Raw genomic sequence first — 16,285 nt, 5'->3', positions numbered from 1 at the left:
GTGTGCCCAGACAGCCCAGAGCTACATCCAGCGTGCCAGGATAATTGATTAGTCGGTTTATTTGTCCTCATCCACAGAGGCAGGATCAGCCTGTGGTCAGGAGAATCAGCCTGGTGGTGACAGAGCATTCTTGGCCGCCTCTCACGTCTCCCCTCTGACAGAATTCCTAATTAAAGCTGGCCCCTTTCCACAGCCCTTCTGGAGCAGCCACCAGAGCTGCCCTGCCCTCACTCCTCACCCCACTGGCCACCAGCAGGGCTCCAAACCAGGGCCACACACCACCACACACATCTCTTTTTGTTCCTCCTCCTAGAAACCCCTCAAACCTGACAATGAGCAGGCAGGGATTCACCAGCTGGAAAACTGCACAGACAAGGCAAGGATCAGCCTCCAGGGAGCCCAGCACTGTAGGGGAGAGGGCACTGCTGCCCTCCAACCATGGCAGGCACTGCACAGCCCACCCCAAACCTCATCCTCTGACAGGGACTCACTGGAAGGTTAAAACAGGCTCGAGTTCCGGTTTAACTGGAAGGTTAAAACAGGCTCAAGCTATTTTTTGGAATAATGTTCGTTCATATATCCTGTATTTCTTTGCTGCTGTTAGATTATATTTCAAAAAAGTCAAACCCATCTCTCCTTGTCCTTTGAATGGTGTCTTTAGAGAAGTTTCAAGGTACAAAATGTATGAAATTATTTTAACATAAGCATTGTTGGCTGCCTCTTTGAGCATTTTTTTCCTTTGGCACCTTATGCTAATAACATTCCCCAAGCAGTATAACATTTTTCCAGAACATTATATATGATATGCAGACTGTTGAAGAATTTTAAAATAGGGTAAGAAATGTTCATAACAGTTAGTGAGCAAATGATTCCTCCAAAGATTCAGATTGACACATTTGGAGAGGATTAAATTTATCCAGAGAATTAAATTTGCATCAAATGAACATAAAGAAATACACAGCATAATCTAGGACTACTCTCTGTGTTTCTGCATGACTAGCATATTTATTGAGATGTCTTTCAGTAACTCTGATTTTGTCATTATTATTCATCATCATGAAAAGTCTTGTAGTCTTATAAACTGGAGTTTTAAGTTGGTTCAGTGGGTTTTTAAAACTATAACAAAAAGAATTCATAAATTTCAGCAGCAATTTAGATAATGCAGAATCACGTTTCATGAATTTAAAATAAAACTGGTGGAGGATTTAGATGTATGTTTTCCTACAGTCTTATATTAAAAACAGTACTAAAACAAGTTTTTAAACATAGGGCCACAGCCTGCAAAACTCAGAGCCAAAACAATCACAGGCTGAGACTGGAGTTAAAATGATGCTTGCGATAAACTTTTTCATTCATTACTTGCATATATGATTAACATTGATGCCATGACATTCTTCCTTCTAGTCTATATAGAACTCTATGTGGAGATCACTTGTCTACCTGGACTAGTCAAGATTTTGAATTTTTTAGGCAAACAATGATAGGATTATTCTCCAATTCAACAGGAACTTCACAGTTGGTTTTTTTTTTAGGTACGCTTTTACTATAAAATCTGTCAAAAATACACAAAATCAAGCAAATAAAAGGAATGGAATTGTCAGGATATAAAAACCTATCCAAATTCAAGTAGCTGAGGACCAAGCTTTTGGATATTTTTCAGTTATCCATTTTAACATTACTAAATTTTAAGAAGAACTGGAAATGCAAGATGCGTTTCATAGAAATCTGAACTCCACGTGGCTTTTCTTCACTGATCTGTTAAAACTCATCAGATATACTCAGGATGGTGCAGAATGGTCCCTTCTGAGTGCTGTGACACACCTGCAGGAGCAGGACCCCTGAGATGTGACAGGAATCCACCTCCCATGCCCAGAGCCGCGCTCACCTTCTCCCACTCCCGCTCATTGTTCAGCACGATCACCACCAGCCTGGGGTGGGCCTGGTACCCATCTGCTGTGAAGGACAAATCTCTGCCTTCCCACGTCACATTCATCATAAACCTGCAAGGCAAGGAAGAAAAGTTCATTGAAAAATTAACGGGCTGTCTGTCCAGCAGTTAACAAGCAGCAAGCGCAGTCACCAGCAGCACTGATGAGATCCATGCACCAAGCCAGTGCTGTGGGAATCCTGTGCTTGCAGTGTGGGGACTCGGGGCATTTCAAGGCAGATCACAGCTCAAGACAAAGCAAAATATTGCTGATGTGTGAATTATAATGCAGACATCATTTTTAACAGCATTCATGTTACATATGATTAATCTCTCCCCTCCCTGAATAATCTTTCTGGCACTTTGCACAACCTCACCAGCTTTTCAGGAGCATTGTAAACAAACCCACATCACCTCTGTGGGTAACATTGTACTATTGTGTCACTGAGTAATACTCAGAGCAAAGTGCATCCCTGTTCAGGCCTCCAGGAGTTCTGTCAGCTCCTCCCAAAACTGGAGCTACACACAGTGTTGTTGTGCCACGAGGATAAATTCCACTAATGCCAAAACCACACATTAAAGCTTTGAAGGTGTTGGTAAATATTCAGTTCAGTAATTTCAAAATAAAAGAGATTTACGTTTTTATTATTTTGTATTTAACTTAATTTTCATCGGTTTTCAAAAGACATGTGAATTAATTAGTATTTTGAATAGGGAAAAATAGAGGGAAACAAAATAAAATATTAAAGAATGAAAAAATTTAAAATTTTGTTGAAAAGAATCAAAACTCCACATTGTTAGTGCAAAGCTGGCAGGGCTATCCCCACATTAAGAGGTAAAATTGCAATTTAAGATCTTGGGAAGAAGACAATACATCACCCAGCCCATCTCTGTGGTCTGAAGTTATTCATATTTAATTGCTCTGAATTCTCAGTGTATTTAATTGAAAGAAATTCAGACCAAGAGTGATGCAGACAGAAGTGCAGATGTCCATCCTACAGAGAGATGTGTTCTGAAGGCCAGAAATTCACTGTTCTTCATACATTACCTGTAGTGATTTCCCCACAAGACACCAATACTGTTTTATATGTTTGTATGGGTTTGGAGGGATTTTTTGGGTTAGTTGGTTGGTCGTTATGGCTGGCTTTTTTAACAGTAGTGGCAGCATAATCTCTTGGGGAATGTGACACAGACAAAATTCCTCAGCTCCAGATACAAAGGAGAAGGCTTTGTATTGACATAGCTGCCTGAAAATCCAGTAGCAGAAGCACACTAAATAAACATATATAGACCCAGAAGAAATAATAGCATTGTATTATAACAGTTAATAAATAAATGTGCACCTGGACAGCCATATTAACATCATTCAGCACCAGTTTGACAGCAATTTGTAAATTCACCCATTGTAATAACTCACATTTCATTACAGACTTCCCGTGTCAAAATTTTCCCCTTGACAGAACTTTGCTGTCCAGTTGAACTAATTTCCTGTATATTCCATTTTTCATCCAACAGTGAAAGACCTTGCTTGGGAACAAAAAGCTTGTCTGCCACCTTGAGAGGCAGCAAACACCAAACAGGATTTACTCGTGCTCACTTGTAAGGAACCAGCATAACACTCACTGTGATCCAGGGAGGGAAATGCCCGGGCAGTGAGCACAAGAGGAAACCAAGGAGGGGCTGTGGAAACAGGCAATACTTGCATTTTCACTTCTGCACCCTGTCCCAGCTCACACCCATGAGGTAACACCCCTCACAATGAATAAATCACCTGACAAGGCCAGGCAGAAACCCCCTCATTCCACTGGAGCTGAAGGCCAAGCAGTGTGTCCCCTGCCAAGGGACCCCAAACACACACCTTGCACTCTGTCAGGCTTTTGGGCATACCTGGGTTTATAACCACACAGAATATGGTGACTGAACTGGAGGTTAAGCTCTTCCTCAGTAGGATCACCCAATTTCAAACACTATTCATCATATTTTGGGCTTAATATTCAAATGTCCTAGCTTGGAATCCAGGCAAGGGCCACCACAAGATGCAGTGCTGAAGCTCAAGTGTTCCAAAAAGACTAATATGAAACACAACTCTAAAGTGAAAAATTGAGCTAAGGGTATATTTTAAATCATGTGAATTTACCAGTCATTAAGTAAGGAAACACATGTTGCAAGGTTTTGTTTTTTTTTTAAATTCCTAATCTGAAAAGTCTCTTAAAATTGTATTCTCTGATCCTGATACAAAGGTGTGAGTGACGCACTCTGAGCTACCCCAGATTCTCACACTGCAGCAATAAAAAAGAACTTCGAAGAGATTCTTGTTTCCCCAAGCACATTCTTCTGTACAAAATTCATCAGCTGCTGTGTTCTCCAGAAATCAATGCCTACAACCTACACTCACTATTGAATTGTCATTTTTCCTCTGCAAAGGACAGAAGTCCTGCTCTGCTTTTACTGGCCACGATCCCACACTGCTTTTCCTACAAAAAATGCCCAGTGCTTGTCTGCTCCTGGTTATGAATAAGGCTGTGAAGAATTTATATTATGTTACTCTTCTAGAGTTTTAAGTTTATCCAAGGTTAATTCTGTGCAAGAGGTCTTTGGCTTCTGAATTGGATAAAATATTTTTCTGAAGTAGCTTTGGAAATGTAAATTCCTGTTCTTAACTAAATGAGGTGTTTAGTTATTTGAACTCCTTACTTTGATGGGGCAATTAGCAACATACCTTGGATTTGTAGTTAATCTGTTTTCATTCCTCATTAAAGCTACAGCCTTTGCAAAGGCACGCCAGCACAAGGCCTTGTGATGGTATTATGACACTGAAGTCTTAATTAACTTCTGCAAACTGAAACTTGTAAGACTCCCCAGGTGATACAAAATGGCAATTTTTTCTGACAGAAGTTAAGCTAGTCTCACATCGAATCCAAAACAGGGTTTTTATCATGCAAAGAACCAAACCTTAACTATGTAATTTCAAAACACTTTTAAACATTTATACAATTCTCTTTTGCTTGTCACTTTCCCCAAAAAACTGAGAAGTGTTGGAACACCACAGCAGAACACTTTTGCTGTCGTATTCACAGCAAGCCTTTGAAGCACCCAGGTTACAGACTTCTCTAAAGGTTTCCAACTTTATTTTTATAAGCCTCAGAAAGGATCAAGTAGTTCACACAGAGCTTCAGATTAATGCCAAAACTGCAATATTTATCCCTGCCTAAATCCTAACTTTACCCAGAAAGCCAGAACATACTGAAAAAGCTGGGTTTTCTTACCCTGGAACTACAGTATCACAACTTCATTGACTCCCATTCAATTAACAAATGGGTGAAGACTTTGCCAAAGGGATCAGGGCTCAGTTTTCAGAGCACCATTTGCTTGGATCCAATATTGCTGACACAGAGTCACCTTTCTGGCCAGACTCCTCACAGGAGACATGGACTTCCTCATCCATGAGTGTTTGTTAAGGATTTCCTATACTGGGTGAGAACAGTTGAAATCCTGGATTATCACACTTGATAAACTCCCCAGGTGCCATCATCAGGGACTATCATATATTATTTAGCGTCTTCTTCACCGTGGGGCAGAATTTCAAATCTCTGCGAACTGCAGGCAATGAAGAGAAGCAGGAGAGGCTTGGGGAAACACATCTTGCATAAGAGAAACTCTCCCTCTTCTCTCTCAAAGAAGGAATTTCCAAACTGAGATTGAAAACAGATTAAATGCCTCAAAACCAACATGTTATCTGGTGATATTTCTCTTTCCTGCAAATAGTGTAAACCCAACCATCTAATAACCTAGACAGCCAGCTGATCTGGGCTTGGCATTCACTCAGCCTCATACCTAAAAAAGCAGGAGTGAATGCAAATTTTGTCTTTTCTTCTCTATCTTGTTGAGGCTCTGAACTGCTGAACTTCCTTGCTATGATTCAACCATGACATTTGAATGATACTTATCAGTAGAAACCCCCAAGACACATTATTTATCATTAAGAAACAGATTTCCTCTGTAAAATTAAATCAAAAAATGCTTAATGTAGAATATATAATGTGTGAAGTACATATAGAAATACATCTGAAATAGAACCCTATTAAACAAGGCACTGATGCATTTTTTTAAAGTCAATTCTATATCTTACACTATGTAGGATTTTTTTTTTCTAACCTGAAATCTTTTGCAGTGGTGCAGAGTCACTTCTTCCTCTTTGTGCATCCTCCTCCTCCCCCTCCCAGCCCCTGCTCTTCCACAAGGGTCCCTTGCTTTGGAGCTGTGTCTCCCTAGGCCTGGAGCCAGCAGGATGAGTAAAGCTTCGGGAGAATCTGCTCAGTGACTGTGCAAAAGGAGCAGCATGCCAGCTTCTGGGACCCCCTGCCAGCTGCTCCTTAAAGCATTCAACTGCCACTGGCTCTGGAAAAGTCATCCTGCCCCAGCTCTGCAGACAAACAGCAAAACTCTCAGGGAACCCTTCTGAGAGGGGGAGGCAAAGGGAGGGAGCAAAGTTAGGAAGGGCCCAGCTCCCTGGATGTGCCACAGATGAGCGTAACTGAATATCAGAATGTTTAGTGAGTTAATTCTATTATCAGCATCAACATTTCAAAAGCAGCCCTCATTTGATCACAGATTGCTGCACCACCTCAGAAGCATCCCCAACTCCTGCCCATGATGTGTGCCTGGCTTCCTGCCAGGGGGATGGTGCCTGCAGCAGCTCCATCTCCAAGAACATTCTCTGATATGCTGATGTTGAGCCCTGCTTTCAGCCCTGAAGGCAGGCTCCACTCCTGGAGCCAGAGGCCATGCTTGTTCTCTTGTTTTAAATTATTTTAATTATCACAATAACAAGGTCATGTTCTAATCCAGTAACTGTTTCGTACTTTCTGTTTCCTAAGCTGAACAAACCTGGGAGAAAATTCTAATATAGATTTTCAATAATTTCTTGAATCACTTTGTAAGTAAACCAGCATCATGCTGGGGTCTCTGGGGCAGAGTGTTCCCCTACAGAACCCCTCCTTTGTTGTCTGTGAAGTTTAGTTTTACTTTGGACTCTCAGATAATTAGTTAAATATCTAGACACCTTCAATCATCCAATAAAGAAGATGGCACCTATTGTTCCCAAGTCTTCTCACTTAAATGAACAAATCCTCTATAAATTGGCTGTTGATCTGTAAGTGGGAAAATATTAAACAGATTTGCTGGATTATTCATCAAACCATTGTGTCCCTTTAATCCCAGATTTCACTCAAAAGAGGCAAATGTATCTGTCATGATGGAAGCTGGAATCAAAACATTGAATTTGGTGACTGACCATCAGGACAAGGGGGACAGCAAATCCTGTCTCTCTGAAGAAGGTGCTGTGCTGAAGGATAGCAGCAACACAACAGCAGAAACAACTGAGCTTTTGTCCCTGGCCCTGTGGACTGCCCATTGCTCCTGCTCCTGGTTCAGGGATGACAAATAAAGGAAATTGTGCTAGGGAAGGGTAGGATATCCTCTGGACCTACACCCTCACTGCTGAAGGATGGGTCTCTAAATCCTGCTTACAGCTGGGCTGCATTGCAGAACAGAATCTCACCAAATGTCAGCCCCACATGGCAAACACCTGACTACCCATGGCAGACACACCTTTTTGCTTTTCAGGACCAGCAGGGTTGGAAATGCTGCAGTGAAATGTCTCTGCCAGGGTCAGGATTTCCATACACACCATGAGTACTCCTGCAAACAAAGCAGCACCATTTCAATGCACAAAGCAGCAGCATTTTCCATGACTGGCAGGGTTATTGTGTTTTGCTGTTTGTTTGCTTCTGTGTTTTCCTTTTTTTCACAGAGAACAAGAGTTTGTTCAACTGACTTGGCATTAATGAGGTGCTAATTCTATTTATCCTGCTGTGCCAGTATTTCACACAATTGTGGTTTTCTGCCTTGGGAGACCAGGGTCTTACACAGATAGAAAAAGATTATCTGAATCAATATAGATACAAATATACATATATATCTGTGGTTTTAATGCATTGAAAATGAGCCCTGTATTTTATGATAAATCCTTTATTCATAGGGAAAAACTGGCTTTCCTGTGTATACCAGAAATGAGCATTGATCAGATCATTCCAAAAACTAAAGCAAACCTGATTTTCTTCTGGGTCTAAGAAGCCAATAAAAGCATCTCAGAATTGCAGTGATGGGGGAAAGACAAATTGTGTGCTTCAAAACAAATATATCTTCAAACCAATTTAATACTCAAAGGATTTGAGAAAGAGGGAGGAAGAGCTTTTACTTCACTGCTTTCTTTACACAGAATTTCTTCACAAACAGAGATGAAATTGCTATCTAGATGTGGGAAGTCACACATAAAGCATTATTAACTTCCATTTACAAGCAAATTAGCTATTATAGCATAGCCTCAGAATACTATCCTGGGTTTAAAGCTGAATTAGACTGTCATTACAATAGATGGAGCCTAAAAATCCTGGGGTTTTTCTCTGTTTTGAGCTTTGTTTTGCTCAGGCATCCCTTACACAGCCTCTTCCCTGACTTCCACTGAGTTCTCTGTTCCTGAGCTCGCAGCAGTGTCCTCTTGTTCAACCCAGCTTCTCCAGCACTGATTCCCTGATGGACAGGGGGGTAGAGCACAGCAGACCCCAGGTCCATAAGCTATTTACAGTTAGTTTAGCCCTTTTCCACTGGAAACATACTCCAAAATCCTTTCCTCAGATTAGTTTCTTAATACAGCATGCATACATTTATCTTGTAGTTTACAATATGAAACTGCACTGTCTGGGACCTGAAACTGTGAAGATTACATTTCAAAATAAAACCCAAATTAGGGCATTGATTTTTCATGTATAGTAGAAAAGTAAAATTAATGATGAGGATGAGAAAGTCCAGTGAATATCTGTAATTCACCTTGGCATGGAGAGACTGGTCAGCTCCCCAGGATTACTGAGTCCTGGTAAATGCTGGTATATACTTGCCTTGCTAGCAGATTATATGTGACAGGAATAGTCTTGGGGAGTTATTACATAAGAAAGACTATTTAAGGTTTATTTATTTTAGTATAATTCTGACATTTCTAAATTAAAAACAGCCTGCTTCTTGTTCTTGTGGTGTTGGAGAAGCTCAAAGAATCTCCAGTACATAAAAGGTATTTTTATTTCATAGCTCAGTGTTTCACATCAGGAGGAGACTTTTTTAACCACAGTGCACTACAGCTTCTCCTATTAATAATTCCTGGGTGCATCCAGCACTGCATGCTGCAGAATCTCCTGGTGAAGTCTAATCTCACTACCCTAGCACTCACAAGCCCTGTTCTTGTACTCATGCAGGTTTAATAAGAAAATAAAGATTATTTAGAGAAATACAGCTTATGCTGAGTACTAAATACTTAATTCAAGTCTACACTAGTGTATTAGCCAAACAATAGAGTAGGAGCCTTTTTCAAAACAGTTCAAGTTTTTGTGCCCCTTCCAAGAGTATTTTAAACCCCAACACTTAAGACGGAATACAACTTTCACAGAAACTGGAGTTCAATTATTAACAGTGACTGCTTGGTTTGTAGGTCAGGTGCTACTGTTCAGGCACAGAATTTGGCTAACAGGATGCTCCCTCTGCTCCCTGGCACTGCCAGCACACACACCAAGAACCAGCACGGGGGTGCCATGGTGGGGACAGTCCCCCAGCAGTGCCTCCCCCTGCTTCTCTGACCCCAGGGACCCACCAGGGACACACCAGGGATGCACCACGGCTTCCCCAGAGCCCTCCTGGGCCACACAGCTACTCACAGGGGCAAATCCTGCCCCATTTGTTACTTACAAAGTGATGCAAGAAAGTACTGAAAATCTGTATTAGAATTCTCTCCCAGGTTTGGTCAGTTTAGGAAGCAGAAAGTACCATACAGTTACTGGATTAGAGCATCACTTTGTTATTTTGGTAATTAAAATAAGTAGGAAAAGCAGGAAAAGAATCATGGCGTTTCTGCAGTGTCTCCAGGGAATTTGTAGTTTTAGAGGCAGAGGTTCAAAAATAGGAAAGGAAGCACAAAAAACCTGCAAGTGTCATGCTAAAGGCAAGTTCTTGCTAAGGAAATGTTAAAATCCATTTACTCAGTTGCATTTGGCTTTTAAGAAAGCTTCTGAAGAATGCTGTGTGCAAAGATGCTGTTTTCATGGAAAACTGTTCCAGGACATCGTGTGGTAATCAACCGCTAATCTAAATATGCACATACATCTCAAGATTAAAACTGTTCCAAAATCTCCTTTTTGAAATCAGCACAAACTTTCCTTCCTGTGCCTGCTTTTTTGTAGAAAGCACTTCATCTGCACTATTTGGTTAGAACAAAGGTCATAAATATTTCTTAGTATCTTCCATATTGACAAGCGTTATTAAAAAATATGCAAGATACCCTACTTCCCCTCACAGACCAGATAAAGAAATATATTACCATGCAATATTTTGGATAGAAGTAATCAGAAGTATCATGCCTAAAAGAGATAATTAAAAGGAAAATAATAATAACAAAAAAAAAAAAAAGAATCCTGATTTAAACCTTGGCAGTCCCCATCTGATAAACTGTTTAGAGAAAACATCTATATCAGCTCGGATTAATGCTGGTTAAGTTTCACAGTTATTCTATTAGAGGTGACAAAAATATACCCTTATAAGTAAAGGGGACAGATTTCAGTTCTCATGTGGTAAAAGCTGCCTAACTAATCTAATACTTCTATAATTTCCAGGGACAGCACTTTAATGCTACACATTGCTTGTCTTCTAAAATAGGACCAGGTTCCTGCTGATGCAAGTGATACAGGCTCAGCCTCCAGAGCACTTTGGCAATTTTACCTCATAGTTAAAGTACACAACAGTCCAATTTTGTTCACTCAGCTTCATACCCTCTAAGACCAATTTCTGTCATCTTCTACACTAGATTCAGAGCAGTGTTGACTCTCCACAGCACACATCACCTCCAGGAGCATAGCTATTGTCACGGACATTTTCTGAAAAATCCTTCATTAGGTTCTTTTCTCCTGAGAAGCTGAGAGGACTCAGAAACAAAATGTAAACAATGATTATTTGCTGCTGTGGAATGCAACAGGTGCATCTTTGATTGGTCTCATGTGGTTGTTTTTAATTAATGGCCAATCACAGTCCAGCTGTCTCGGACTCTGGTCAGTCACAAGATTTTATTATCATTCCATTCCTTTCTATCCCTTGTTAGCCTTCTGATGAAATCCTTTCTACTATTCTTTTAGTATAGTTTTAATATATCATTTTCTTTTAATATAATATATATCATAAAATAATAAATCAGCCTTCTGAAACATGGAGTCAAGATTCTCATCTCTTCCCTTGTCCTGGGACCCCTGCAAACACCACCACAAGCCATCAGTGCAGCAAGTCCTCTTGCATGTTCTCCTGCTTAAAAAGGGCTCAAGGGGATTAGCAAAAAACAATATTGCCCTTCAAGAAACATACAGTGGCAATAAAAGTGCAAACTATCAAGGCTGCAGAGGTTAAAATAACCCAAAGCAATCATCCTTACTTGTGCAAGGTTTGAGAGGGCCGGTCGTTTTTCTCCAGCTGTCCATAGCAGCTCGTTCTTGCCTCGGGAAGGAAGGAGTATTTCTCCAGCATGGCTGAGGCAGCAGTGGCAATGACCCCAAGGCCATCCCGTACCCGAGCTTCTAAACTGTAGTCCCACTCATCATAAGCTGCTGAAATGAGTCCTGAAGGGAACTCCTTGGGAGTGATTTCTGTGTTACCACTAACCAGGCTGGGAACTATCCAAAAGAAATCATAGCCAGTGAGGCCCAGGGAGCGAGCCTCATCCAGGATGTAGACAGCTTCATCCTTGGAACAATACAGCAGGATGACAGATGAATGGATTTTCTTCAGCTGGATTTGGGTCTTGGCATCTCCAAAGGCAGTATCGAGTATGATGACGTTCTGCATGTCCCAGCCCACAAAACTGTTTTCCACAGTGGTCTTAATGACATTGATGAAATCTCGATATCCAGGGAAAGTGGTGGTCACCAGAGAGAACACGTGCCAGTCATAATCCTGCATGATCTTCAGCATGATAATGGCTTCTTGCTGGATGGAAGCCCCAAACTGGAAGAACGTGGACATGACATCCTAGAATGCCAAACACAGCAAAAGATTAGTAACTTGGTACAGCTCCAAAGGGAACAGAATCTCTAATTCTTCTGCTTTCTGTTCTACCAGAGCTGCCAAACTTCCATTGCATTCCAGTAACTTTCTGTGGTTTATCATTTTCAGACCATCAGTTATCAACACTGAGCATAGGTACTTACAGCTAATCAAAATATTTGCCAAAAAGAACAAAATGATATTTACATAGGAAATTTCCAAGTGCTGGATCACTTGAAGAAAACTCAAATCAGTAGCTACTGAGCAAGGTCCCTGGGGACAGCCACCCACAGTTAAACAACTCTCCAGCAGGAAGTTTTACATTCCTGTAAATGGGTGAATGCAACCCAACAAACTCACAGCAATTTGTAGCTACAACAGAAATAAACTGCAATGCACATGCTGGAGGAGCTCTGTACTTCCAGACAATGTCTGAGGGGGAATTTATCTCCAAGGTTCACTAGGCTTGGTGGAAGCTTTCAGACTCTGCAGAAGGAGATTTCTGTCCCCAGGGACTGAGTTCACTGCTGGTCCTGCTCCATTCAGAGCACACGGCCCATTGATGCCTGATGGAGAATTAATGGGATGGGACTCCAAGGACAGCCAGCAATCTGTCAGTGTCCTCATTAAACGGGAACAACTTCAAACAATGGCCTCAGAGTCTGCAATTGCTCTGTAATGTTGCCCAACACAGATTTATTTCTAATATTTGTCTTATGATTTACAGAATTCATAACATTTTATACAGCAACAAGGGCAGGTGCTGCATATTTTAACATCATCAGGAATAGGTAGCACAATTCATTTTGTTGGCACTAAATTTCCAAACACTTTCAGTGGTATATTTTTACTAAGTTGCTGTAAGATCTAAATTTATTTTTTTAATTTTATATTCTGTATTTACATACAATAATTAAGAGTGCCTAAACTATACATGGGAAGCCATATAGTTCTTTATTTTTATTTTACTTCAGTATTTATTCTTGACCACTAGAGGCAACTTATTGCATCATTTTCAGACACAGAAAGCATGAACTCCTGGTGAAACAAAAGCTTATGATTTAAAAATAAGATATGAATCATTCCAGATTTCTTATGCAGGCTTCTGAAGGAAGACACATATGATGTTTTTAATAGAAAGAGTTTTATGATCATGGTCACAAACTGCTATCCTATTTTACACTTGCAGGAAACAGAAACAGATTCATTGACTTCATGGCAGGGTGGTGTTAAATATACAAATATTAGTGAGGCTGATAGCTCAGCTCTGCAAGCTCTGCAAATCTATTCCAAGAAAACAGCCTGTACTTTTTTAAATAGAAGATGAAGAGTGTTATTACTTCCCAAGTGTTAAGAAGCTGGCACCAGGATTTTATATAGCTTGACAGCAATAAAAGTCTTACAACTTGTGTCAGACCTTGAAGACTGATATTGAAGGTATAAAATACACACTGCTGGTGGTAACAAAATCATCTGCCATGGCTTCTTTGGTACCTCATGACATTCTGAATGCCAGAGACAGATATGACATGTTTTGGGTTAATTACAAATGTTATAAAATATGTTTTGGAGAAGAATTGAATAAGGAATATTTGATTGCTGAATTCTGCCTGGTGACTTGGACAAAAGAAGTCAAAACCAGCAAATAAGATTTTCATATGGAGACTCTCACAGCAAAAGGAGCCCAGCATACAGAAAAGCTGCTCAGTCATCATTTAGTGATTTAATTACTGATTTACTACTACAAAGTAAAGTTGATACCTACAGACAGTGTCATGAATCCTACTTTGCTGCAGCTTCTAACTCACCATAAAAAATATTGCAATTCAAAGCCAATCACTTCAGTTTTCTTCTCCAACTCTTATCTTGGTTTCCATTTATGATTGTGCTAAATTACAGTAAAAAGTAAAACCATTTGCAGTAGATTAAGTAGATTATATCCATCATATCCTTTCACTCTTCCCATTTCTGTATGTGTTTTATAGAAATGGAATAATTCTTTCAAGCAATATATACACCTTGGTCCTTTGTGCATCACAAGGAACTTCTCCTGGGGGCATTGCCCCCAACATTTGAGGGCAAGAAAAAAAAAATTACACGGACATTTTCAAGTGTGACCTTTCTAACCAGTAAATACAGATTTTTAACCTAGAGCAGTCCTTGGCATCTTCCCTGGCAATTAAGAACAGTCTTGAGCACAATGCTCTGTGTCACCATTGCAGCAGGCTGACAACAAAAGAGAAGTTATAAAAGTAAATCCTTTCCTTTTGTAAATATTATGTTAGAAAAACAGTTTATGAAAGGAGTTTCAGATATTTTTGTAAAGGTCACACCCATATTACAAGAACCCATTTCCTGTAATTGTGAAAGCAAAGTCTAGTCAAAATCAGGCAACTATGATCAATTTGTGATTAAAATGCTAAAAAAAACCCGGTAATGATACAGTGGAAATAAGTTTGGGGTTAGGAAAAAGGGAGACACAAACATCACAAGTGAGATTCTCATCTGAAGAAATTCCATGTAACTGCACTGACTTCACTGGATGCTTTTATGGAGCTGAAGACCTGACTGTATTTACAATGCATTTGAAACAGATGGAAGATTACAAGGAAATTGCAGCCTTAGGAACTTCAGTAGATACTTAAATGACTATAAGGAGAATATTCAAGGACATATCCATTAAATGGGGGGGAAGGGTGAAGTTTAGTGAAGAAATAGTGAATAAATAAATAAAACTGTATCAGATTCAACTATTGTATTCTTAAACATCTACAGAGCCTTTCATTTTGGGGGGTTTTAAGCTTCACATTCTTTTCAAAAAGCATTATTATTCCTCTGCTTTATACAGACAAATTCCATATGTGTAATAAAATACTAAGTTCCAATTTTCTACATTCAAATGCAAACTAGAGTGATGTTTGTAAAAAACAAAATTATTGTGTTATTTTCATTTAACTGTCATCTTGTCATGCATTGAGACATCCATCTAAATCATTGCTGAAGCAGGAATACAGATGTAATATCAGAGGTGCTTTGAATGCACGCCAGAAATATTTTTCTTTCATTCCTCAGTGTCTCCAACTATTGACATTACTGGTGGAGGTTGCAAGGAAGAAGTACAATTTATCCAGGGCAAGAAAATTTTTACAGAGGAATTTCTCAGATAAATTGCAAAGCATGACAATCCAGAGATGTTACATTTAGTATGAGTAAAGATTTAGTTGGAAGTATTTTTCTCTTCCAACTTCTTAGCTAGATTCCACCACATCCACGTGAACAAGAAACAGCAATGAAAAGAGAAGATAAAGAGCACATGAAAACATTTTGTTTCTTTCTGTCTTGCACATGAGTGTACAGTTTACAGCAAAACATCTCCCCATATGTTTCACAGCAGAAGGAAGTAATCCTTCAATTTGCTTCTTGCAAAATGTTATTCCTGAATTTTGTATGTGACAAGGTTCTGTGTTTTCAGGAGAAGGGCACCTCAACGTTCCCACGCTCGGGCACAGAGCAGCCCAGCTCTCCTGCTGCTGTCATTAACAGATTCATATCTTAGAGTAAGTTGTTTTTAATTAGTGTACCCAGTCTATAAATCTGTCACTGCTGTCAGAAATGCACACTTCACTTCTCAATTCCAGCAAATTACAAGAATATTTCTCTGGAAACCTCATCCTCAGCCATTGTCGTGACATCTCAGTTTCCCAGCTCTGGCTTTTCCCCGAGCCCAGCAGGGTCACTCCCAGCTGCTGTAACAGCTGAGGGAAGCCCTGGTGCTTCTTTGTGCCTGCCAGGGAAAAGGCAGCAGAGCTGGTCAGCTAAGGAAAGAAATACTTGTTGTCTAAACTTGTGTAGCTTTTGTTAAATGAAAATTAAACTCTAAACCAGAACAAAACTGGGGTCAACACGGGACCAAATCAATTTTCCACTGCTCAGACATAGCAAGGGACAGTCACTTCACTAGTAAGACAGTATTATGACAGGAAGGGAAAAACCAATATGAAAGAGAGCATAAAAAGCAATCCAGAGGATGATTTTATTCAAATAGCAGCAAGATTATCATGACAGGACTACAAGTAGGACTTTAGCGTTATCTTAATTGCTTCATTCTTACTCTCTTTCACAGGGATCAGCAAAAATAATTTTTCTCTGATTTTGCACCACTGTAAATCAGACAACCTATTTTCATACAGATTTACAGCATGTGGTGCCAGGTCCCATACACAGTGCAAG

General features: G+C 40.0%; 1 protein-coding gene across 1 annotated transcript in view; it reads right to left on the bottom strand.

The window, feature by feature from the left end:
- The window catches only part of GRIN2A (glutamate ionotropic receptor NMDA type subunit 2A), a 149,088-nt gene that overhangs the window by 51,096 nt on the left and 81,707 nt on the right, over positions 1 to 16,285 (bottom strand). Inside the window, exons 4-5 of the mRNA XM_030958333.1 lie at positions 11,448 to 12,040; positions 1,886 to 2,000 (exon numbers count right to left, since the gene is read on the bottom strand). Of these exons, the coding sequence (XP_030814193.1) occupies positions 1,886 to 2,000; positions 11,448 to 12,040 (708 nt within the window). The remainder of the gene's footprint in view (positions 1 to 1,885; positions 2,001 to 11,447; positions 12,041 to 16,285) is intronic.

The sequence above is a fragment of the Camarhynchus parvulus genome, chromosome 14, assembly GCF_901933205.1.
Source record: "Camarhynchus parvulus chromosome 14, STF_HiC, whole genome shotgun sequence".
Lineage (NCBI taxonomy): Eukaryota > Metazoa > Chordata > Aves > Passeriformes > Thraupidae > Camarhynchus > Camarhynchus parvulus.
This window is presented reverse-complemented; position numbering and strand designations above follow the sequence as displayed.